A 24,584-nucleotide genomic window follows, 5' to 3' on the forward strand; every position below is an offset into this window, starting at 1 on the left:
TGATTACAGCCTAATGTAATTGAGGAGAATGACTGGCTTGAGAAAGTACACTCAGCATTCTTGGTTTTGTTCCCCCTTTGTTTGTGGCTTGTGGCTTCTTAACTGTATTAAGTTATGAGGTCAAATATGACCTTGTATGTAGCTAGTTTAACTTTGTGCCTGGAAAATATTTGTATTCTCTCAGCTTCGGTGTGTTTATGCTTTACTTTTCCCCATCTCTCTTTTATTTTTAAAGAAGTCAAAACGGTCTGCTGTTGAAAACAGTGAAGAGTATTCAGCAAAATATAGCAACTCCAATAATTCAGGTAACTGGTTAAAGATTATCGTGGGGCCCTAGGACCCAAAGGTCAGGACTTGGAGTCGTTTTTGGTTTCTGGTGGCCAGAGACTGGGCAGTGTAGGGAACAGAAGAACCTTGCCCCTAGTGAAGGATTGTGACAACATGCATGGGCTCACAGGACTCAAGTGCTGGAAGAATCCTCTGAGGTTATGGGGTAACACAGCCTCCTCATTGATAGTGAGACTTGATCAACCAAAGATGAGCATTAGCCATGGTTGAAAAACCAATCCAACTTACAACACAAGGCCTCCTGTTTGTCAGTAGAACCTACATGAACAGAAACAACCCTGAGTCCTGCCCTGTACTTCGGTCCCCACATGGTGGGAGGATGTGCCCTCATATGTGGGTTAAGGAATGGACTCAACAGTGTGTGGGGATGGCAAGAAGCATCCTTCCAGAAGGACTGTGGTGGTACAGAGAGGACTATCCTGGACTGGCAGTCCTAGCTGTCACTCCTGGTGACCCCTTGCCCAGCCCTGCTGGCCTTGGGCCTTAATGTCTCCATCTTTGGAAATCAGAGCCAGATTAAATGATCCCTTGGAGACTGCCAGTTCTTCCACCTTATGCACTTTTTGAATCTTTTTTTTTTTCCCCTTCCATCTTATGCATGTATCCGAGGTAGAGTTCCACATAGAGAAGGAAAGGCTTCATCTAACCCGAAGCAGCTTTGGCTTAGCCCAGAGGGCCAAGGAAAGGGGAGGTTTTGTTAGGTTCAGGGATAGCTGCATATACTTTCAGGCAGGAGAAGGGCCAAGCAGAGAGAGAGAGAAGCTGAAGTTGTATGAGAGAATGGTAGGGGGCTGGAAGGCCAAGAGGTTAGCTGCAGGACCCCAACTGTCAGTCTCACCAGGGAGGAAGCCCATCCATCTCTTCTGGGATGTAGGAGCCAGGAGGGCTGGGTGAAGAGGCAGAGACATTTAAAAGTAGAAGGAAGGGAGGACATCGAGGGTGTTCCCAACTCATGCCTTCTCAGGTCTCTGCACAGTCAGTGAGGAGATGGCTGCCAGGGAGCACAGGACCTGAAGGCCGGACCAGCCGAAGCCAGAGATCACAGGCAGTGTGGGAGGGGCTGGAAGTTGGGAGAGTTGGGCTGGAAGTCACCCACTCCAGGAAGAGGGGAGAATGTGCTGATACCACTGCCTGCAGCGTTCAGCCGCCACAGAAGGGAAGAGAGGCGGGAAGCCCCAGTGAGGATGAAGGCCTGCTTCTCAGATACAGCAGCTGCTGTGGCTGGCGGGTAATTCCAGAGCTGGAGGTCTCTTTTCTCCATGGTTGATGCAACGGACATGGGCCAGTCTTTGTCATCATTAGGCTGAAACTCATGTCTCCAACCAGCATGTCTGACAGACATTCTGTCCGGCAACTAATTTTTTCCAAGCAGAGAAAGCCTGGCTCAGGGTCCTCCACCTTCCCGAGGCCCGGCCTGCCTGCAAGGTTCTGGGCCAGATGCAGCCAGATGAGATTCCAAGGACTCCAAGACCCCACCGCACCCTCAAGGTGTTCAGGAAAGCCAAGTAGCAGTTGGCAGAAATGTAAACATTATCTCCAGACCCCACTGGAATCACAGATTTGGTCTTTTCCCCTTTAAAATCTATGCTGGCACAACAAAGCAGTGGGAAGACAGGATGGGTTGGGTTTTGCCTCCTTTTTCAGTAAAACGCCTCTCATATTTAAACAGGGTGGTGAGAGCATATTGCGAATAGTGAAAAGCCACTCGGCTTGAGGGAGGTGCGGTTTAATTCAGACATTTTTCCTCATGCCCAGCGTCCATGCCATGTCCAACCTGTCCTGTGGGCAGTGGGTGAGGTGATGGTTGGAGGCTTCTCAGGGACATGATCACAGCCACCCCTGGAGCCTCGGTTAACCCTTCCATAGGACCTCTGTGTCAGGGGACAGCCTTCATGCTGCCACAGAAGGGCTTATGTAGGAGCCTCTATCTGCTTATTGGGCCACTTCTATGTCAGGCCAGGAGGATATTCTCTGGAGACTTCTGAGCAATGGGGAGATGCTGAGAACTTGAGAATATGGGGAATATGCATATTGTTTTAATGTAAATAATGGTATTTGCTGGATTTCAGCTAAGAAGAGGCCTGGGAGACCCACACACTGAATAGGCTGACCCTACCTAATTGATAAAATGGAACTTCTACAGAGAACATTGCTAGGTGGATGCTGTGGGGAACTCTCACTTCCTTTGGAGAGGCCTCCACTGGACTGCTCTGTCCCTCTCTGTTTCTCTCTGTCCCCTGTATTGCTTGTGGCCATTGTCATTTGGCGTTCATTATCCAGGGACAGAAGCTGGGTCAGGAAAAGATACTACAGCCAACTGCACAAGTCGTTGACAGCTCAAAGTTGTTTTCAACCAGGCAGAGTGTGGGGAGCAGTGGGTGGCAAGGAGCCTTCAGTGGCCTGGGGAGGAAGCATGCCCTACACTGCAGTGATAGCCTGTGGTCAGTGACTCCAGCCTCTGAATTCCCTGTCCCCCCTCATCTTTTACCATAAGGCCCACCCACTAAGCCACGTGCAGATTCTCAGGCAATGGTGGGTCCCAGCTCAGGCCAGATTCTAGGTGTCCGTCTTTGTCCCCATGAGGGTTTCTCTGTGTTTTCTCTTAGCAGGATCTGGGGCCAGCTCACCTCTCACATCCCCGTCATCACCGACTCCACCCTCTACAGCAGGTGAGTGATGGAGGCAAAGTAACCCTCTGCCATCCTCTGACCCAGCAGGAGGAGGAATGGGGCCCTTTCTCTTCCTGCCTGGGCCCAAGTGTGTCAGGGGTCAGACAGTACCTGCCTCCTCCAGAGAAAGCAGTGGGACTGCAAATTGGAAGAGCTGAGGGTCTAGATTTCCAAATTCAGACTTCACAGGGAGTGGAATAGTTGATTTCAGAGGCAGTAGCCACCCTCTGCTTCCAGCCAGCTCTCTTGCTGAAAAGCCTCACGCAGGGCTCCTCAGATCAGAGCTCGCCTTGGTACATGCTGAGCTGAACAAAACAGTTGCTCTGCTGCCCAGGCGCCTTGTTCTGCCAGAGCTGTCTCCTCAGGGAGCCCAGCCACAATGTCTGTGTGGTCACAGAGCAGAACTGGTGAGATGCCCAGGTGTGGGAGTGACCTAAGCACCGAACTTCTGATTTCCCGATAACTGTTGGTGCTCTGTTCTGCTCTGTAACACGTTTAGTCCTGGGAATATTTTTGTGGCCTTTGTTTTGCCTTTGTGAATTAAATCAGATTACGATGAGTTTTGTTTGAAAAATGTAGAAAGAATTTATCTTGGGGAATATTTATAAAAATAATCTCCAATTTCGTGGAATAGTCTCATGATGCTCTTTCCCTCTTTCCTATTTGAACTAATATCTCTTCCCTGACCATTTTGCTAGCCTCATAAAAACACATTGGGATACCAGTCATATTTCTTTTCACTTCTTAAAGGAACCAGATGTTTTCGATGTCAGAGGAGCTGGTTCTGCCATTCAGAGCTTGTCAGCTGTGCATGGAAGAGTTGCTGCAGCTGTCTGAAGGGAGGGTCATTGCCTGGGCTTGATTTATGAGCTGACAGTTCCATGTTCATCAAGGATTAAGGCGGCACCCAGGAGCTATCAAGAGCATTACCCATCTGCTCTCAAATACTTCTAATTGACCTTCTTAGGAAAATGACAAGCAAGCATAAAGGGAATAGTTTACAAACTTCTGCTATAAGAGTGTACAAACTTCTTACTCAGCTTACTTCTGGCTGGTGGGTCTCTCCTCTTGCTGACCGAGGCTGGTTACTGGTGGTTTGCTGGGGAATGCTCTGGGCCAGGACCCGTTTTGAGGAGCCAAGTACCTGGCTCGTGGGAATGATCATTCTTTTCCCTGGCTGACTTTGTCAGCAGATTTTACAAGAAAGCCCCCAAATATTGATCAAGGGAGAATCTCGTCTTTTCCGTCTTGTGTAGGGGTGAGTTGTATAGGCTGGTCAGAAATTTCTGGAGCTCCACTGCCCAGATCATGTTGAACCATTTTCTGGAAGAAAGGATATTAATTTCATACCCCTTAGACATTTGAAGGAAATTGGAGAGAATGAATAGTGAGAACCCATAAACCCTTTAACATATAAGGTGTCTCTTTAATCATATTGAACATCTACTGTATGCATTAGGTATAGTCCTGGGAAGTTAACTGCCAGTTCTCATTTTTAAATGCCTCAGGGAATTCTCCATCTATATGGATTTTTTTTCATGAATCCTCTGATTTACCTGTGTTTTGAATGGGAGCTATCTCATACTGTAGCAGGTTTGCATGAGACGAGGGAATTTTCAGAAGGAGAGAAGAAAAAGGGGGAATTTTTGGTAATGAGAGTCAATGTTGGAAAAACTTTGAGGTGAGTGGGAGTGGTAGGGGGCGTTACTGTGAATTTTGATCATACCTATTCTGAAAGGGAGTTGTGAGGATTGAGAGGGAGAACATATGTGAGGCCCCAAGCACAAAGCCTGGCACAAGTGATAAGTTCCCAGCAAATACTGGCTCCTTCTTTCCTTTATCTCCTTTAACGTTTTGTTGATGAAATTAGCAACTCAGCCCTAAAGACTGTACTCTGACCTCTGCTGGGCACTTATTGTAATGCATCTCTTAAAAATGAGAACTAGCCTTTGCCTGTCAACCCAGCATTTCTGGCCTTGAACAATGAATTTATTCATTCAGTTATTCACGATGCATTTAGTGAGAGGCTGAAATGTGCTGGGCACTGTGGTTGGCCCTGGCTTACAGGGACGAATAGACAGGGACCTAGCTCATGTGGAGTCGCATTTCTAGAGCCTCTCAAGAGCTCCAAAATGATAGACATAATTAAGCAAATGCTTTCCTTGAGGTCCCACCATGGTAATTTTCTTTTTTCTTCTCCCAATATTTACCCTCCTTCAACAGAGAATCTCCCCCCGAAAATCTAGTCCTCCAGCAAGCAGCGTCCCAAGCTTCTGTGCTGTGCAAGGCATGAGGGAGCCACAAACACGTAGTAGCTTCATGCAGCTGTGCCCATGGCTGATGCTCCGTAAATCCTTGTTGCTGGATTTGCTTGGGCTTGCTCTGCCTTCAGGGCCTCTGCTGGGAGAGAGCAGACTCCCAGCCTAGGGGTGGCATCTTCTGGCTGGTCAGCCCCCTGCTTAGACTGGCCCCTCCTTCCAGGACAGGAGGCCAGGCTTCTCCAGTGGGCTCATCTTTCTCGTTGCCTCTCTGCACTATCTTGTTGCTGGAATCACATTTGCTCTAATTTATGGCTTTACTTCTAGGCTAAGGTAATGGTTAAAAAAAAATGGCATGCTTACCTGGGAACCAAGTCAAGAATAGGTCTTCTAGCTTTATGATCAAATGCAATTTTCTCAAGAAAGGAAGGAAAAATCTTCACTTTCAAGGGCTAGTATTAAAAAAAGTATTCTTGCTCAAGGTAGCATCTCAAAAACACAATCTGGGAGCCCCTTGGGAAGGAACTACACCTCAGGCCGGGGAACCTAAACTCAAGGGCGAACACTTGCTAGTTCTGGGACCTTGAACCAGACTGTTGGCCTCCCTGCACTTCAGGTGTTCCCATGTGTCAGTGAGGATAATGACAGTGCCTGCCTATGGGAGTTATTACAAAGTTCCAGAGCATTTCCTGGGTGTGGGGTTAGAACAGCACTGGGTGTATAGTAAGCCCTCGGTACACCGTTCCTTACTGGGACGCCTTGGATGAGTCATTTTCCATGTCTAGGTATTGTTTACCTCATCTGTCAAAGGCAAAAAATGTGGGAATTAAGAGGATATCATCTCACAGTCCCTTCTAATCAAGCATAGTGTAAATCTACTGGGGGCCCTGTGTGCTCAACAATACGTCAGTGTAGGCAAGTTCAGTTTGACCGCATTGCCTTCCTTCCTGAAAGTATCAGTTTTAAGCACATACATGACAGCTTAGGGTATTCTTAAGCCCTGTTACTTTTAGTATGGAGCAGAAGTGACAGATGTTTCTAAGTGAAGGAGTGTCACCCTCATGAGCTCTTTCCAACAATTGCATAAGTATGGGGCCTCTCCCATTTCTTACTGCACCTGCCTGCTATGGAGCCTCTTGAGGGATAAATATGTCCCTGAGTTTGGTGGTGATTCCATTGGGAGGGGTGGGATTCTCTAAAACTCTTGTGTTGGATCCTTATATTTTCGGTGAGAACATTCCTTTCTTTTCTGCTAAAGGTTATGCTCCCTACCTCTGGACAGTCACTCTTTCAAGAGCTTTAAAATTCTTTATCCTGACTTTTTTCATGGTAAATATCACCAACTCGTGTTTACACTCTGTATTCATAGAAATGAGTGGTTTAGAAGATCCAAATCTCCATACACACCGGGTTTGGGAAGGCTAAGTAAAGCAGGAGACCCTACATTATTGTTGTTTTTAATAATTGTATCTAACATATTGTAGGCACTTATTTTGTGCTAGGCACTGTTCTAAGTGATTTACAGTCATTGTTTTAGTCCTTATGAATACCTTCCTATCCAATGAGAGTAGTTTCTACTATAGCTCCATTTTAAAGACACAGAAGCAGAGGCTCTAGTGAGGTGACAGACTTTGACCAAGGTCACACAAGCAGGGGGTGCTAGAGCCAGGATCCAAACTTGCTTCTGTCTTTGCTCTTTTACCCCTACCAATTTTCATCAGGTGCCTGTTCCCTTGGGTGCACTGCAGGGTGCTGTTAAATATTGACCAGTGGCAGGAAAAGAACCCTGAAAGTGGAGTCGGAAAACCCTGGCTGTGGGTCTGCCACTTCCCAGCTGTGACCTTGGACAAGTAATTTCCATTCTTTGAAGCTGTCTTTTTTTTTTTTTTTTTTTTAATTTTTTTTTTTCAACGTTTTTTATTTATTTTTGGGACAGAGAGAGACAGAGCATGAACGGGGGAGGGGCAGAGAGAGAGGGAGACACAGAATCGGAAACAGGCTCCAGGCTCCGAGCCATCAGCCCAGAGCCTGACGCGGGGCTCGAACTCACGGACCGCGAGATCGTGACCTGGCTGAAGTCGGACGCTTAACCGACTGCGCCACCCAGGCGCTCCTGAAGCTGTCTTTTAAAGGAATTCCTAATCTGTATTAGGTAACGTGCAAAAACAAAGCTTTATAAGCAGTAAAGTACTACCAAGCATAAGCTATAAATGCCCTGCAAGAGAATTCTAGCCCTTCATGCTTGCAGCTTATAATTTAATGTAATAATTTTGAAGAGAGAGTTGGCAATTTATAGAAAACTCAGTGTGTAAGAAAGAGTGGGGAAAGAGAAGTTTCATATCTGGAGATCTGGAGAAGGGAAAACAGAGCCTTATGGGCACAAAGTGACCAGAAGCTTAAATAATAGGAAGGATGGTTAAGAATAAATGAGGCACACACACAAAAAATGTATTTATTGAGAATGTTGGAGTTTCCAGAATTTGTCTAGCCAGGTTAAAGTCTGAAACCCAATCTAGGCTCAGAATCCATGTCTCTGGCCATAAGAATTGCCCCCTTTTCTTTTCTTCCTTTTTTTTTTTTTAAATTTTTTAAATGTTTATTTATTTTTGAGACAGAGGGAGACAGAACGCGAGTGAGGGAGGGGCAGAGAGAGAGGGAGACACAGAATCTGAAACAGGCTCCAGGCTCCGAGCTGTCGGCACAGATCCCGATGCAGGGCTCAAACCCACAAGCCGTGAGATGATGACCTGAGCCGAAGTCAGACGCTTAACCGACTGAGCCACCCAGGCGCCCCACGAATTGCCCCCTTTTCTAAAGACCTACACATACACAAAGCAGTTCCCATCTTTGGGATGAACAGCTCTGCCTGCAGCGCTTCTCTGAAGAGTGTGTTGGCTCTGCTCTCCCGCCCTCTTAGTCTCCCTCCCCCACTTCCCAGCCCAAGCGTGTAAGCTCCTCCCTTGAGCCGTGGGCTGTTTCGGGTGGAAGTGGCACAGGGCAGTATCCTCCCAGAGCTGTCCCACGTGAGTGGTCAGTCTGCCCAGCCCCTCATGGGCCTCATTTCTCAGCCCCTCCACAGACAAAGGGATTTTCCTCTGGACAGTAGGGCACATTGGTTCATCAGGAACTCTGGGATTCCCTGTCAGGAAGGCATTATCCTTCACATTTTGCCAGGAATCCAGTCAGTCAAAAGGAAGACAAGAACGTTTGCCTTGCTTTTTTTCTTTTTAATGGTTTCATGGCCTAAAGTAAGCAAATGCCACTCACTGACCAGTTCAGCCTGTAGAGCCCAGCTGCCTTCGGGGAGGGGCCTCTCATCCCTGGCCTGGAGCTCGCCTTAGACCTGCCCTGTGTTCCTGCTCTTCCCAACTTTAAAAAGACAGGTCTCCATTTTAGACTATGGAAGGCTTGATTGGAAAAAAGTGATAGACTTCTTGGTAGACTGTCCTTATTTAGCAATAGAACTAATTGCATTTCCAGTACCCATTCCACTTTTCAGGCGGGGTAGAACCTTCACAGGTCTTCTGAAGTGAGTGTTGTAAACAAAAACAGCACCTAAGTGGCTCAGAAAAACAGAACAAAGAGTATGAAGAGGAAAATGACTCCCTGGTTGCTCTATTAGCATGTTTGCCATGTTCTAAAAAAGTCACAATCATGCTTACGAACCAGTGCGTTTTGCAGTTAAATATAGCCTAGTTTGGCAGTGAGAATAATAAGCATGTGATTCAAACTAATATTTTACTGTCTCTTACTATTTGATTAAATGACACTAAAAGCTGAATAATGACTTGTGTCCCTCTCTCTCTCTGTCTCTGTCTCTGTCTCTGTCTTTGCTGTTTTCAGTAGAGCATGCACCATTTTGAACGTGAATTTTCGGTAAAGTAAGCTATACTGATTTCTCTAACTTTAAAGATGCTCTGTTTCTGGATATGAAATGGGACCCAGTGCATCTAGATCACTGAAGTGATGAACAAATGGGAAAGCAGATTTGAGATGATTTCCTTCTCTGAACACTTAAATGAAATGCAGCATCTTTAAAAAGCACCCAAGTGACTTCATTATTCATTTCATTTTCACCCTGACCTTCAAAATCTTCATTTCCCCTCTGATGGTAGTTTTAAAACACAGCCCTAAAACCTAAAAATCAACTGCATGGCGTTTTGGCATATTTTAATTTCACAAAGCAGGGTCCCAAAGTCCTTGTGCAGCAAAAATATCGGTTCCTTATCACTCTGATGAAGGGAAGGAGTGTTAGCCGGTTGAGTTCTTGGTTACAGGAAGACAACTCACTGGCTTTTATAACTGGCAGTAGGGAAAAGTTCTTTTTTAAGCATCCCTAATAATTCTTGAGTTGAGACACGAGTACAGCCTCCTCATCTATCTGAGGCAGAAGACAAAGGCAGTTGCCAAGAGCTGGGGGCTGCCTGCTTCCAGGGGGTCACTGCTGTCTGTTCTCTCTCGAGGGTAGCCAGCAGCTGTGGTGTTGGTCTGGTGGCCACGTGGCCTCCCCACTTCTATTTGTGGATCACAAAGGACTTCAGACCTACCAAGACCTGTAGACTGCCCACTGCTAAAACTGACCCCAAAGAAAGGGGATCCCCAGATGTCCTTCCCATGAGGCTGGTGAGGATGTTTCTGGCAAGACATTCTTCCCTGGGTCTAACATATGCTCTTCCTGCAACAGTCCATGGCCTGTTCCAGGGCCTCTGCTGGATTGCCGGGTTCCCATTAGTTTGGTGGATAGGATTCTGGGGAGGATAGAGTAGTTGATTTTTGGTCTTTTTGCCCAAGAGTAGGTAAGGTAGGAGAGAACTGGGTATAATTATAGATCAGCTGTTTTGGAGCATCCCTCATTCTGGGTTTTTGCAGGCCAGTATTTTTCAACGCTTGGTGAATTCAGTTAGCAAGCAATCCAACATGGAATCTGCCTGGTCTTGTCTATGGCCTGGGGATAAGGGCTATCAGATAACCCGTGGTGGGGTGAGCTTGTTCACATCTGAGGAGTCAGTGGCATTCAGGCATTAGGCAGTTGTTCCCAGGTTTGCCACAGGCCAAATAGCCAACTCTGAATTTGGCCCTTATTAATACTGCTAATTGTTAGAATGTATTATAGCTTAAGCCTCAACAAACCTTTAAAGGAAGCTTGTGAACTATAGAGAAGGCAAAAAGAAAAAGCCAAAAACCATGGTAGGGCTTACAGTCAGAGACTGAGTCCCTGGTCTGTGTTCCTGCTTCCTCCAGCGTTGGCCTTCTGACTCCCAGACCTCCTCCCCACTTCCAGAGTGTTCTGAGCTGGCAAGTTGAGGTCTGGCGTTGCCCTGATAGTACATGTCAAGATCTGCCCTGGTTGTTGCAGGCCCAGTGAGGAAAAGTGGGTCTCGTGGGACATTAGGCCCTTTGGGATTGGTCCGGCTCTCCATGGCCCTGCTCTTTACCATTGGATGAGTAGGTCATTTGCTTTACAAGCATGGGTTACTCTGTGGCACTTGGGACTATGTATTTATTTATGCTGCCTACATATTCTGAGAGATTCATTTAAAGTCCTAACAATGTCAGCCTTTACTTGGAAAATGAAGATCCATGTACTGAACATCACCTGCAACTCCCAAACTCTGGGATAGTGAATTTGCACTTTTAATTTTGAGTGCCTGGTGATGAAGCCAAAGTCAAGGGTTGGCTCCTTGTGAAGACCAGGCAGATTTGTTCTGTGCCAAGAGGCAACCCATATCCAAGTCCAGCTGCTGAGGCCTGCCTCTAGCCTCCCAGAATCCTGGGCTAGAGGGGTAACTGGTCTCTGGATGGCTAGCTCTATGCCTTTAGCGGAAAGAACTCAAGTGCTGTCGCAGCCCAGAGCCTGCCTTCTTTCTTGTAACCTGCAGTGACTCTTCTCCAGGGTTAAAGCACAAAGCTGGCAGGCGGAAACCCTGGAGCTCCTTGACATCAGGCCCTGAATGTCAAGTCCAGATTCTGCCGCCCTTTGCCGGTCATTGGGTAGTGCTGAGGGTTACTGTTGCCCGCTGACTCCTCCAGGCTCTCTCGGTGCTGCATTTGAGTTCCAAGAGCCTTCAGAGACCATTTCCTCTCCTCCTGGTATTTCATCGGCCACTATCCAAAAACCCCCTTCAGAGGAATGCTTCTGTCACACACCGTCGCTGCTCTTCTCACCTCAGCAATCATTTGTGCGTTTAAAGTCCTTTTTATCTTTGTAGCCCGGTAACATAGAGCTGGGAACATTTGTCCACAATCCACCCTGGCAGAGCACATAATAGAACTTCATTCATTAGTTGTTACTGTATGGAACCAAGGAGAATTACATTTTGTTCATTTGTCTGTATTTAATATTTATTTGTATTGCTGTACTTTCATTATTTGAGAATTCTAAGATTGCAGAGCATGAATGTGTGTATCTGTGTGATTCTTTTAATTTCAGCTGCCTTAGGTTTGGGTAAAAGATGTAAGGAAGGTAAGTGGTTTTCTATGAAATACTTTGTTATGTGTCACATTTGGTAAAAAGGATGCTCTTACCCAAGTATTTTATTGGTGATCCTGAAACACTCACCCATATAAATTCAAGCGGCAATTGGTATATTTATTTACCATCACAGCTCAGTAGCAGCTTAGGGGGGAAAACTACCTACCAGAATGTCTGGCTGGTGTAGCCCTAGGAGGGGCTGAGGGTAAGGCCAGAAAAAGATAGTGGAGTTACCGAGAGCTGCAAGGGTCACAGGAAATGGGCAACCAACTCTGTGGCACAAGCAAGTGCTTTAAGGAAGGTCTTTGGCTGTACTCCGTTTTTATTTTGTCCTAGGAGAATAATTCATTCATTGATTCAAAACTATAAAATTAAACTGCCAAATGTTCACATGCTTGGAAGCTAAGGGGAAGTTTCAGATATGCTTCCAGTTTCCTTCTCCTTGCCCACTAGGGTAGAGTCTTTCCTGCTGCTTCAGCAAAGATGTAGGGTTAGTGCAGCTCCATCCTGGCCCTGGGTTAGGCCACAGTGGAAGGAAGGGGGCTGAGGAAGATGCCTCCCTGAGAATACCATTGCCAGGGAGAGAGCCCGCTGCCCCCTGCTTCACTGTTAACGGTTACTTGCATTTTATATTTCTTTAATGCAGCCTAATAGGAAATGACTATTGGAGACAGATGGCCCTGGGGAGCCCATAACTCAGCCCCTCCTTGCCGAGAATCCAGTTTGTCATTTTACATTAAATCACATCCTTCAAATATTGTGTGTGCTGGCGCAGCTAAAGAAATGTTCATCATTAGTCACTGTTACTCAGGTAGCCCAACTCTGTGCATACAAATGTCTATCTTTACTTGCTAGCTCAGAGGTGGTGCTGCCCAGGACCTGGCTAAAGTAACTAAATGGAGCTTTTCTCTTGGGACCATTGCTAGAATTTGGAAATGGAGTTAGGGCTCATCTACCCAGAGAAAATGTCACTCTGCAGAGTTTCGTGCAATCTGTGATATTTGTTCAGTCTTTTCCCACATGACTATTACTGGGAGAAACGGCAACCTTTAATTACTTCCCCTTTGATGCTTGTAGCTTCCTTGTTTGGTATTTGAAAAAAAACGTACAGCACTGGGTAATCTTGGTCTCTCTGAGGGAGAAACATTTGCAGTCTCCTCAAAGCTCGTTGCACCCAGGACCGAGCAGGAGCCTGTGTGCTGGGTGTTTGGAGATGATACTGACTGCGCGTTCTTTCCTCCGTAGGGATGTCCGCATTACCTCCTCCGCCTCCGCCTCCGCCACCAGCAGCTCCCTTGCTTCCTGCGAGCACAGAGGCGCCTACACAGCTCCCGCCCCAGGCTGTGAATGGCGTGAGCCGAGGGGCCTTACTCAGCTCCATCCAGAATTTCCAAAAGGGAACTTTGAGGAAAGCCGAAACCTGTGATCACAGTGCTCCTAAGATCGGCTGAAGATTCGTGTTTACACTTGGAGGGAAAAGTTCTTTGTTTTTTCCTCCCACCTCCAGCCCCTAAAGCACTCTCTTTCCGGATGAACAATTGCTGAGCCAGTAAAGCCACATACTGTTTTGCAGATGCTCATCTAAGAGGCTTCTCAAGAGGGAAATATCCAAGTAGAATAAAGTCAGGCTGGCGTTTCTGCCTTAAGAAATAATTCGCTCCTTTATTACCATATTAAAGGAGTCTTGTTCATCCTCTAATGGGCATCTTTTGGGGGCAGCAGCATATTGGAGTCAACATTTGCACCAACTTAAGGAATTGGACAGAAAAACAATGACAATATTCACTGCCAGCAGTGAATGACCTTTGTGTTGCAATCCCTCCCATCCCATCAGACACTCCCAGAAATGTTCCCCTCATAGTTCATTTCTCTATATAAAGCATTTTCTGGTTATTTCTTAGATTAAGTCCCATTCTTGCTACTTTATTTCCTTAGACATTAACACCGTAGTCCACAGCATAGTTACGTCATGGAGTCAGAGGAGCAACTGAGTTCATTTTCCACTCAAATAGACGGGGCCAAGTCAAGTCCATAACATTCTCTAGGTTCTAACAGGAATACTGCTGTGGTTACAGAACTCAGGGCTGCTAAGGCAACCACTCTTGACTCACGGTTCCTTTGAGTGTATTGAGACAGATGTTAACATCAGGAAAAGCTCTTGCCAATTAGAGGACCTTCTTAATCCTCAGCAATAAAGTTAAGTTTGTGGTTTGGGGGGAGGGGGTTACTATTACAACAAAAGTAAATTTGGCATCCATAGAAATCAGTTCTGATTTTTGAAAGATTTGTCCAAATATATCATTTTTTAAATGTTACTCATTTATTAGATCCTTTATCCTACAATTTGCTTAAACCCTTAAATAAATTGCACTTTAAAGGATTATAAGTAATCCATTTAAAAATTCAAATACACACATCAGTGTTGGTTACTATGCAGAGAGAACGTCATTGTGTATAGTTTCATTTAATCTGTGACAAATGTTCAGCTGTATTTTTTATTAAAATAAACTATGTCAAGAAAATGTGTTGTCTATAGCTTGGCTAGATATTGTAAGTGGGAATTTTTTTGTGGGAGCTTTTAGAAACATAGATCCACACAGTATTTCTAGTTTCCTTCCCACCTATCCTATGTCTCTTTTGTGTGCTATTTTCCCTCTTAATTACTAAAAGCTAACAATCCTGTCTTGCTATCTAAATTAGACACCACTTCTATGTTTCTAGAACTAACTTAAACCTGTCTTTTCGGTCTCAACTTCTAAAGAGGACAGCAGATGGCAAATGTCTGGTTTTTGGCCATGGGAAGAATACCTGACAGGAATTTTGGTTTAATTTTGATGGGAACCCTAATAGAATCGGACATTTGAAGAGTCTGTGGCCAAGTCCCTGTTGCAAGTGTGATGGCAGTTTAGGTGATTAGAATCGCTAATTTTGTACCAGAATTTTAAGACTCTTGCCGTCCCACATTTATTACTTCAAGAATATAAAAATATAATTAGTCATAGGAATTCCTTTATTCCTTATCAAAACAACCTAACGGCAAATGTACATAATATGCCTTTATTTTTACATACAAGTTGTCATTTTTGGATACATCTTTCAGCAGAACTCTGCCACATTCATACGTTGTCTTTGTGAGAGGGTGAAATTTTACATCAGCCTTATTCAAAGACCATGGTAATTGTAACACAAAAAAAAAACCACCCTGGAGTCTAGTGTGGGAGAGAAGAGTTTTTCCACATACAAGCACATTTAAACTTATTCCAAGTACAAAAACATCTGTGTTGTTGCTTTAGACATAACTTTATGAATCATAAGGTCTTACAGTATAATCCAGGTGAAGTATCAGGACGTACTTTAGTAAATCCCAGTGACTTGAAATTCAAGTCCAAACTAGATATTTAATGTTTTCTTTATTGCAAATATGATGTCTTTAACCTGAGGTACCGAGTTGTCTTCTAGAATCTTTGCATAAGGCATAGGGACATCAGCACCAGTGACGCGAACTGCAGGAGCATCCAGGAAATTGAATGCAGGGCCTAGGAGAGAAGGACGCTCAACTGAGAGAGGCAAGAAAAGCCACTGAGGACCAACACCTTTGCACAGGAAGTGTGGCTCTCCAAAGAAGAGAAAATCTAAAGGAATACTAATTACGGGGATTGTTTCTGGCTTTGTTTTTTTAAACATTCACCCAAAGGAAAAATGCCAAGGTGACAAGGTGAAAGTTGAGGCATTTGGTCACCCTTAGCCTCTGATCTGTATCCAGTATCCAGGTACACACTTGAGTATTCTAGTCAATAGCTGGACCATTCTAGAACCAGTTTCTCTGAAGTAAGTACCTTCCATGATCCTGGCACAAATTTCAGCTCCTACTCCAAACTGTGGCCAGCCTCCTTCCACAGTTATCAGATGATTGGTCTTCATGACACTGGCTTCTATTGTTTCAATGTCCATTGGTCTGATGGTTCGCATATTTATCACCTAAACAAAGATACGCCTTATGGAGCCACTGTGCCACAGATAGTCTCACTCCCATAATGGCACTCCCTGTTTGGTTTCCTGTTAATCTCGGGGTCTAGGAAAATCTAATCTGCCTACTCAAGAACAAAATGGTAAAAAATAAATTGTAATTAAAACAAAAGTCTTTCTCTCTACCACAAGGAGCCCTGTTAACTTAAGAATTCACTTACCCTCAGGGTGCCTGGGTTAACCTCCGACTCTTGATTTCAGTTCAGGTCATGATCTCACAGTTTGTAAGTTCGAGCCCCGCATCAGGCCACCGCTGACCACGCAGAGCCTGTTTGGGATTCTCTCTCTTTCTCCCTCTCTGCCCCTACCCCTCTCTCTCCCTCTCTCACAAAATAAACTTAAAAAAATTCACTTATCCTCCTGGACTTTAACTTCCTTCTCATCAAAACAACTAATAACAACTGACTGCTCACCATGTGCCAGGCGCCACACTAAGTGTGATTCTCACAACCACCCTGATGGGACAGTAAATGTGCTCTCCTCAGTTTACCGCTGACAGGGCTGAGATTCAGAGTATGTATCTTGTTCAAGTAGAACTAGCAAGTGGTAGGTCTTGGATGTGAAAGGGTAAGACACCGATTTCTAAGTTTCCCCTTCTCCCAACCTCCAGCTCCAACGCTGGCTCCCCACTTGAGAAAGCAGGTACTCTTCTAAAAGATCCAACCTATGTGGTAAAAAGCTAGGTATCTGAAAAGCAAGCGGGTTCCCAGCTTCATGCAGAGGCAGAACTGAGTGACAAACCAAGAGTTTTACACTTAGGGGAGTTGGAATTCTGTAGCAGGCTAACTATTTCTGGATCTTAAAACTAAAAGGAAACTTTCTGATTCTTTAAGAATAAATGAATGTCCATATACCTCACATTCAATTCCTTCTTTGGATAGCACCGTTGCAGCTTCTAAGCAGTGGCCCACGGGTCTTGAATGGGAAACTACAGTTATGTGTGTCCCTGGAACAGAGCAGTCACAGATCAGAGGCCGGGTTGGCACGAAAGCTGCCGTACTGCTCTGCGGCCACTGCAGCTCTTGTTCACGTGTAAAATCTTCAGCTCCGCTCCATTCCAGTGGGATGAGGAATGTGGCAGCCTCCCTAAAGATGAAATACAAATCTACTGGGCTGAGATTTAGGAAAGCACAAGCGTATGAGCAACTCATGACACATTCTTAACTTGAACTCATCCTGTAGTTTCCTGATCAAAGTAAAAAGCAATAACTTAAGACCGAATCTGACCAACATAAGTAGAGTGGCTGAATTACAAATAATGTTTAAATGTACTAAGTTCTCTTACCTTGCCTTTCTATTTTGGCCTTTCCAATAGGAATCAGAAAATCTTTTGATTGAGCTTCTGAGGGAAATTCAAAAGGAACTCCATACATCAGTTCATTCTCTAGCACCACCACTGCAAAATACAAAAAAAAAAAAAAAAAAAGAGAGAGAGAGAGAAAGTAAGCACAAGAAGGGAGAGACAGAGGAAATGGGAGAGAAAAAAAATTTTTTTTTAAGTTTATTTTGAGAGAGAGAGCATGTGTCAGTAGGGTAGGGGCAGAGAGAGGAGCAGAGAGAATCCCAAGCAGGCTCCACACTATCAGTGCAAAGCCCAATGCGGGGCTCGATCCCGTGAACCATGAGATCATGACCTGAGCCAAAACCAAGAGTTGGACGCTTAACTGACTGAGCCACCCAGGTGCCCCATGGAGGGAGAGAATCTTAAGCGGCTCCACACTCAGCACAGAGCCTGACTCAGGGCTCAATCTCATGACTGTGCGATCATGACCTGAGCTGAAATCAAGAGCTGGAAACTCAACCACTCAATTCACTGAGCATCCAGGCACCATGCAAAATACAGATATTTAACAAAAGTAACTACGTGACTAAATGTATTTTCAACACTAACAATCATTATGTGAAAAGTTTCACTGTGCTGATTAGGAGGCCTCATATCTGTCATGTCCAGTAGCCCTGAATGGATGGTTTAGGTACTGGCATTTACAGTCTGGCCAATCCTAATTTTACCTGTTGCAATTAAACCAGTGTTGTAGGTACCTAACAGGCTCCCTTATAGCAGGAAAACAAAAATAAAACAACTTTTAAATTGTGTTTATTGTCTCTGTAAATCATTAACATTTTATATGATCTAAGCCTAACTAGAAGCCTATAAGGGTTCCTTCCAGGCAAAGATTTCAATTTAGTTCTTTAATGATCAAAAGAGACCCAAGGGTCACTCTACTAACCTGGGTTGTTATCCCGAATGGCTGATTTAATAAGTCCTTTTGCATCCTCTGAATTCCAGGGGCTGACCACCTTTAAGCCTGGGCAGTGCCCATACCAGGCAGCAAAGCACTGTGAGTGCTGGGCAGCCACGCCTGCTGAGGCGCCATTGGGCCCCCTGAAGACTATGGGCACAGACTGAAAGCCCCCTGACATGTAGTAGGTCTTGGCAGCTGAGTTTATAACCTGGTCAATGGCTTGCATTGAGAAATTGAAGGTCATAAATTCACAAATGGGCCTCAACCCAGCCTGTCAAATCAAAAACAAAGATCTTAAAAAAATGAGAAACAGCAGTAAAGAGTGGCAATCACTCCAAAATTCAAACAATGTTTTCAAAAGGTCACGTGAAAAGAAATTTCTTTGGATGAGATTCATAAAGAGGATCACATACCATGGCCGCACCCACGGCAATTCCAGCAAAGCCCATCTATAAGTAAAACACAAACACAAGTGAAAATCCATAAAAATTAGAACAGTGTACGAGTGAACAGACACGCCCTGAAAGGTCTGCTTCCTGATGGAAGCCTTACCTCAGATATGGGAGTGTCTATGATCCTCTTATCTCCGTATTTCTTCCACAGGCCTCGACTAACCTAAAATTACACATTGATTTCATTACTTTTAAGTGCATCTGGGGGCAAATGGCTACCTTAATTCATATTGATTTCAGGTATCTTGATTACCTTATATGCCCCATCATACTGGGCAACTTCTTCCCCAAGCAGAAACACCTTCTCATCTCTTTCCAGCTCCTCATCCATACCTTGGTTTATAGCTTCACGAACTGTCACCTGTCACAGGGATGGGAAAAACAGTTAATAAACTATAGGATCATTCTGGATACGACTCAGATTCTCTTATAATTACGTAGGCTGCATACAGCAGAGAATATAAAAACTATCACTAGAACAGGCTTCTCTTCAAAAAATTCTTGGGGTGTGTGGGTGGCTCAGTCAGTGAAGTATCCAACTCCAGCTCAGGTCACGATCTTGTGGTTTGTGAGTTCGAGTCCCACGTCAGGCTCTCTGCTGAGAGCTCAGAGCGTGGAGCCTGCTTCGGATCTGTGTCTCCCTTTCTCTCTTTCTGCCCATCCCCGCCCCCCTCTCTCAAAAATAAACATGAAAAAAATTTTTTAAATAAAAGTTAAAAAAATTCTAAAAATCTGTTTACTGGCCAGACCAGCTCATGGGTAGTTTCCTAAGTAGAAAATACACTGGGTTGTTTTATTTCCACATTTGGTATAGTGTAGGGCAGAGAACTATTAAGAAAGCCTAAATAAAACTATGTTTTGAGCACTTACTAGGTGCCAGGCACTACCTTCAAAATCTACAAGTTATTTTACTAAACAGCTTGGTAGAATCCTCTAGTAAAAAAAAAAAAAAGGGGGGGGGGGTGGTGGGGAATTCCTCAAAGAGGAATGATCCAACAATTCCACTTCTAAATATGCTCAAAAGAAAAAAAAAAAAAAAAAAGCAGGGACTCAGATACTCGCACACCAATGTTCTTAGCAGCATCATTCACAAATCCATATTTCACAATCACATGTGAAAACACCCACATGTCCATCAAAAGATGCATGGATAAATAAGAGGTGGTATATGCATAAGATGGAATATTATTCAGCCTTAAAAAAGAAATGAAATTCTGACACATGCTACAACATGGATGAACCTTGAAAACATCATGCTAAGTGAAATAAGCCAGTCGTAAAAGGACAACCATTGTATGATTCTCCTTACAGGAGGTACCAAAAATAGATAAATTCACAGACACAGAAAGTGCAACAGAGGTTACCAGGAGCTAGGGGGAAATGAGAAGTTAGTGTTTAAGGGGTAAAGAGTGTCAGTTGGTGAGGATGATAAAGTTCTAAACACGGATGGTGGTGATGGTCTCACAACATAGTAAATGAACTTAGTGCCGCTGAACATACACTTTAAGATGGTAAATTTGGTTACGTATATTTTATTACAATAAAAAATTTTAAAGGGGGATGAGGGAAGAAGCGTCTAGTTTACTCAGGTCGCCCACAGATTCCAATGAGCCTGGAGGGGGTGACATGCCGGTGGGCTTGGCGATGGGTCACAAAACAGGAACCACGAGTCCCACGCAGGACGTGGGAACCCGCAGACCACAGGGCCGGCTGCCGCCCCCCTCACTGCATAGCGCAGGCGCGTCCCCGGTCTCCTCCCCGGGACTGAGGGACCCCCTCCCTCCCCCGGCTAGCGTCCAGGCGACTTACCTGCAGCGCCGCCGGCGCCGTTCGGTGGAAGCGCCTCCTCAGCAGCCCGGAGACCTGGAGGGGAGAGAGAGCACGCTGAGAGGGGGCGCAAGGTGGGCAGGAATCGCGCGGAGGCACCCGTGTCGCTGCCTACCTGTTCAAGGGGTCTCCGCACCAGCCCAGACACAGCCGCCATCTTGACCGTGTCCTCTAGCCGCCGCCAAATGACAACACAGCGCGGCCGCAGTCCTGTCAGGCCCCGCCTCCCCCGCCAGCTCTAGCCAATGGCAGGGAGCCGCGCCTGCGTGCCCCGCCCATCCCCCCTGGGGTGAGGGGCCGAAGGGCGGGACCAAAGTGGCGCGTGGGGTGGTTCTACAGCTCTTTCTGGGGCCTGACTCCAATCGACTTCGTCCGGAGTGGCGGCTGCTGGCATGCTGGCCGCACGTCGGGGACACGTCCCTAAGTGGTGCTCCTTGAAGCACGGGACCGAAAGTCAGACTCTGAGGAACATAATTGAAGGCTGGAGGGACCTTAAGAGTTAGGTCAGCCTTTGAGGCACTGAAAGCCTTAGGGCACCAAGTAACGCTTGCGTACAGTCTAGTGTAGGAACTTTTTCCCTTGTGAATGAGCCCGGTCTTCCCTGGACTGCGCTGTCTGTTCCGTAGAACGCGAACGAGAGCTTTCATAGGTGCGTTAAGCGGCCTCTTGTGTGTCAGTCATTATGGTAAGAATTGTACAGCTCATTTAATTTTCACAGGAACCCTCTCAGGTAATTACTGTTACCATCCCTTTTTGTCCTCAAGTCACTTTGGGTTGTCAGTCATCAGAAAGTCCTAAAAGTCCTTTATCCAACCCTTTCAGTCTTTGTGGGCTTGACCAACCTTTTTTTTTTTTTTTTTTTTTTTTTTTTGGTCATTTCAAGCGAGATTTATTAAAAAGGGCCCCCTCCCACCTTTTTAGGTGTAACTTAAACAGTAAAATGCACATATCCACCACCTCAGAAAGTTCCCTCATGTTTCTCCCAATCATTCCCCATACATCACTCCATAGGCAATCACAGTTTCGATTTCCATCATGATAACTTAATTTGCCCTTTTTAGAATTTGAAAAAAAAAGGGAACTATACAAAGTGTACTGTTGTGTCTGACTTCTTTAGCTCAGAAAATGTTTTTGAGATTCATCCATGTTAAGTGCATCGATAGTTTATTCCTTTTTTTTTTTTTTTAAAGTAATCTTTACATCCAACAGTGGGGCTCAAATTCATAACCTCAAAATCAAGAGTCACGTGTGCTTCTGACAGAGCCAGCTAGGTGCCCCTCATCTTTTCTTTCTTACAGTTGTTTTTGAAAGACTAAGTCTCACAAGAAAGAGTTTCCATGTACCCCTCACCTATCTTTGCCTGATATCTTGTATAATCATAGTACATTGTCAGATTCCCCAAACAGACATTGGTACAATGCTGTTAACTCAGGTAGAGATTTTATTCAGCTTTCATCAGTTTTTATATGCGTTCTTGGGGAAAGCATAATAATCCTGTAGAACTGCATCACATGTACAGATTCATGTAACTGCCACCACTATCACAATACAGAATTATTCCATCACCACAAAGCAACTTCTTTATGTTACCTCATAGTCACACCTTCCTCCACCCCTATCTACTGGCAACCAGTAATCTGTTCTCAGTGACTATAATTTGTTACTTCAAGAGTGTTTTATACATTGAATTGTACAATATGTAACTCTTGGAGTTACTATTGTCACTCAGACTAATGCTCTTGAGATCCATTCAAATTGTTGCACGTGTCAACATTTTGAACCCTTTTATTGCCCAGTAGTTGTATGTTTATCCATTCACCCTTTGAAGGACCTTTGGGTTGTATCCATTTTCAGCTATTACCAGTAAAGCTGCGATGAACATTGGCTCATAGGTTTTTGTGTGAACCTTAGTTTTCATTTCTTCAGGTAAATACTGAGAAGGATATCAAAGTTTTTCCAAAGTGGCTATACCATTTTATGTTACCTCCAACAAGGTATGAGACATCCAGTTACTCTGGATCCTTGCCTGTGTGTGATATTATCCATATTTTCTATTTTAGCCATTCTAATAGATGTGTAGCAATGTCCCTCATGACTTAAATTTGCATTTCTTTAATGGTTAATGATTATTGAACATCTTTTCACATGCTTACTTGCCATCCATCCTTGGTAAAATGTCTGTTCAAGTCTTTTGCTCGTATTCTAATTAGATTGTTTTTTATTGTGGTAAAATACGCATCACATAAAATTTACCATTTTAAGTATTGTTCAGTCGCTACCACCGTTAATCTCCAAAATTTTTCATTTTCCCAAAAGGAAACTCTGTATTCATTAAAGAGTAACTCTCCATTCCCATCTTCCCTTAGCTCCTGGCAACTACCATTCTATCCCTATAAATTGGACTACTCTACCTCATGTAAGTGAAATCAGACAGTGTGTGTGTGTGTGTGTGTGTGTGTGTGTGTGTGATTTCAGCTAGCATAATGTCTTCAAGGCTCATCCATACTGTAGCATGTATCAGAATTTCATTCCTTTCTAAGGCTAAGTAATATTCATTCCATTATATGCACGTACCACATTTTGTTTATCCATTCTTGTGATGGACATTTGGGTTGTTTTCAACCTTTAGATTTGTGAATGATGCCGCTATGAACATTAGTGTACAAATACCTATTTGAGTCCCTGCTTTCAATTCTTTGGGGTATATACCTAGAAGTGGTGTTGCTGGATTATATGTTAATTCCATGATTAGTTTTTTGAGGAATGGCGATTCTGTTTTCCATAGTAGATACACCAGTTTATATTCCCACCGGCAATGCACAAGGGTTCTCCATGTTCTCACCAACATTTATTATTTTTTTTTTTGCCTTATTGCTAATAGCCATCCTCATCTGTATGAAGTGGTATCTCATCATGATTTTTATTTTCATTTCCCTAATGATTAGTGATATTGATCATCTTTTCATGTGTTTATTGTCCATCTGTATGTCTTCCTTAGAGAAATGGCTATTCAAGTCTTTTGCCTATTTCTCAACTGAATTGTTGTTGTTGAGTTATAGGAGTTCCTTTTTTAAAAATTTATTTAAGTAATTTCTGCACCCAACGTGAGGTTCAAACTCATGACCCCAAGATCAAGAATCGCATGCTCTTCCAACTCAGCCAGCCAGGTGCCCCAGTCATAGGAGTTCTGTATATATCCTGGATATTAATCCCTTATCAGATATACGATTTGCAAATATTTTCTCCCATTCCTTGGGTTGCCTTCTCACTCTGTTGATAGTGTCCTTTGTTACATAAAAGTTTTTAATTTTGAAGTCCAATGTATCTATTTTTTCTCTTATTGCCTGTACTTTTGGTATTATATCCTATGTCAAAGATTCAAAATAGCCCAAGTAACACCAATTAATCACTGAAGTAGTAACTAGTAAAAACTTACTATGCACACACCAAAAAGACCATTTGTAAACCGGGAGCACTCAAACCAGAGCATGAAATGAGGCTCATGGGCATATTGTTATAAAGCAGTTTATATAGTGAGAAAGCAGTGAGTTTATTCTTTGCAGTGATTGGTTACAATTTTCAGTGGTTACTTCACGTTAACCTTAGGAAACAGTTCAGGTTTTGCTTTTCATTTTTATGGCCACAAGTAAGAAATGATCCAGATCAAGTTAGCCTTGCAAAGTAAGTTAAATTAAGCTTTGTGCGACTAAACTGGTTTTGTCTGTTTGGGGAATTTTTAAGGTTGGTCTCTGTTTGTTTCTGATTTAACATATCTAAGAAATCATTGTTAAATGTAATACCATGAAGCATTTCTCCTATATTTTCTTCTAAGAGTTTTACAGTATTAGCTCTTATGTTTAGGTCTTTGATAAATTTTGAGTTAATTTTTATATGTGGTGTAAAGTAGGGGTCCAGTTTCATTCTTTTCCATGTGGGTATCCAAATGGTATTCCAATATCATTTGTTGAAAAGACTATCCTTTACTTGTTGACTGTCTTGGCACTCTTGTTGAAAATCATTTGATCATATATGGGAGAGTTCATTTTTGAGCTTTCTAGTCTATTTCTTGATCTCCATGTCTATATTTATGCCTGTATCACACTGTTTTTGATTAATGTAGTTTTGCAGTAAGTTTTGAAATCAGAAGTTGAGTCCTCACCTTTGTTATTCTTTCCTTTTCTTTGTAGGCTGCACGCCCAATGTGGAGCTTTAACTCACAACCCTGAGGTCAAGAGTTCGATGCTCTACTGACTGAGTCAAACAGCCACCCCTGTTATTCTTTTTCAAGG

At 44.1% G+C, this 24,584-nt stretch overlaps 2 protein-coding genes across 8 annotated transcripts in view; one reads left to right on the plus strand and one right to left on the minus strand.

The window, feature by feature from the left end:
- PXK (PX domain containing serine/threonine kinase like) overlaps positions 1–14,296 on the plus strand; it is a 74,000-nt gene extending 59,704 nt beyond the window's left edge. The window contains exons 16-19 of one of the 7 annotated variants that reach the window (XM_049640821.1): positions 236–305; positions 2,955–3,017; positions 11,706–11,742; positions 12,993–14,296. In XM_049640821.1, the coding sequence (XP_049496778.1) occupies positions 236–305; positions 2,955–3,017; positions 11,706–11,742; positions 12,993–13,173 (351 nt within the window). In that variant the 3' untranslated portion in view covers positions 13,174–14,296. Of the gene's footprint in view, positions 1–235; positions 306–2,954; positions 3,018–9,118 lie in introns of all 7 variants that reach the window. The other 6 variants (XM_049640822.1, XM_049640815.1, XM_049640816.1 and 3 more) reach the window with 6 other exon arrangements.
- Positions 14,297–14,739: 443 nt separating this feature from the next.
- Positions 14,740–20,517, minus strand: PDHB (pyruvate dehydrogenase E1 subunit beta). Its single transcript, XM_049640823.1, has 10 exons — positions 20,411–20,517; positions 20,278–20,331; positions 18,722–18,829; positions 18,569–18,631; positions 18,430–18,465; positions 18,002–18,287; positions 17,059–17,169; positions 16,628–16,719; positions 15,584–15,725; positions 14,740–15,283 (listed from the first exon to the last, which is right to left on the minus strand). The coding sequence occupies exons 1-10, from the start codon at positions 20,450–20,452 to the stop codon at positions 15,138–15,140; spliced, it is 1,080 nt and encodes a 359-aa protein (XP_049496780.1). The 5' UTR covers positions 20,453–20,517; the 3' UTR covers positions 14,740–15,137.
- Between the last annotated feature and the right edge of the window lie 4,067 nt (positions 20,518–24,584).

Source organism: Panthera uncia, chromosome A2, assembly GCF_023721935.1.
Source record: "Panthera uncia isolate 11264 chromosome A2, Puncia_PCG_1.0, whole genome shotgun sequence".
Classification (NCBI taxonomy): domain Eukaryota; kingdom Metazoa; phylum Chordata; class Mammalia; order Carnivora; family Felidae; genus Panthera; species Panthera uncia.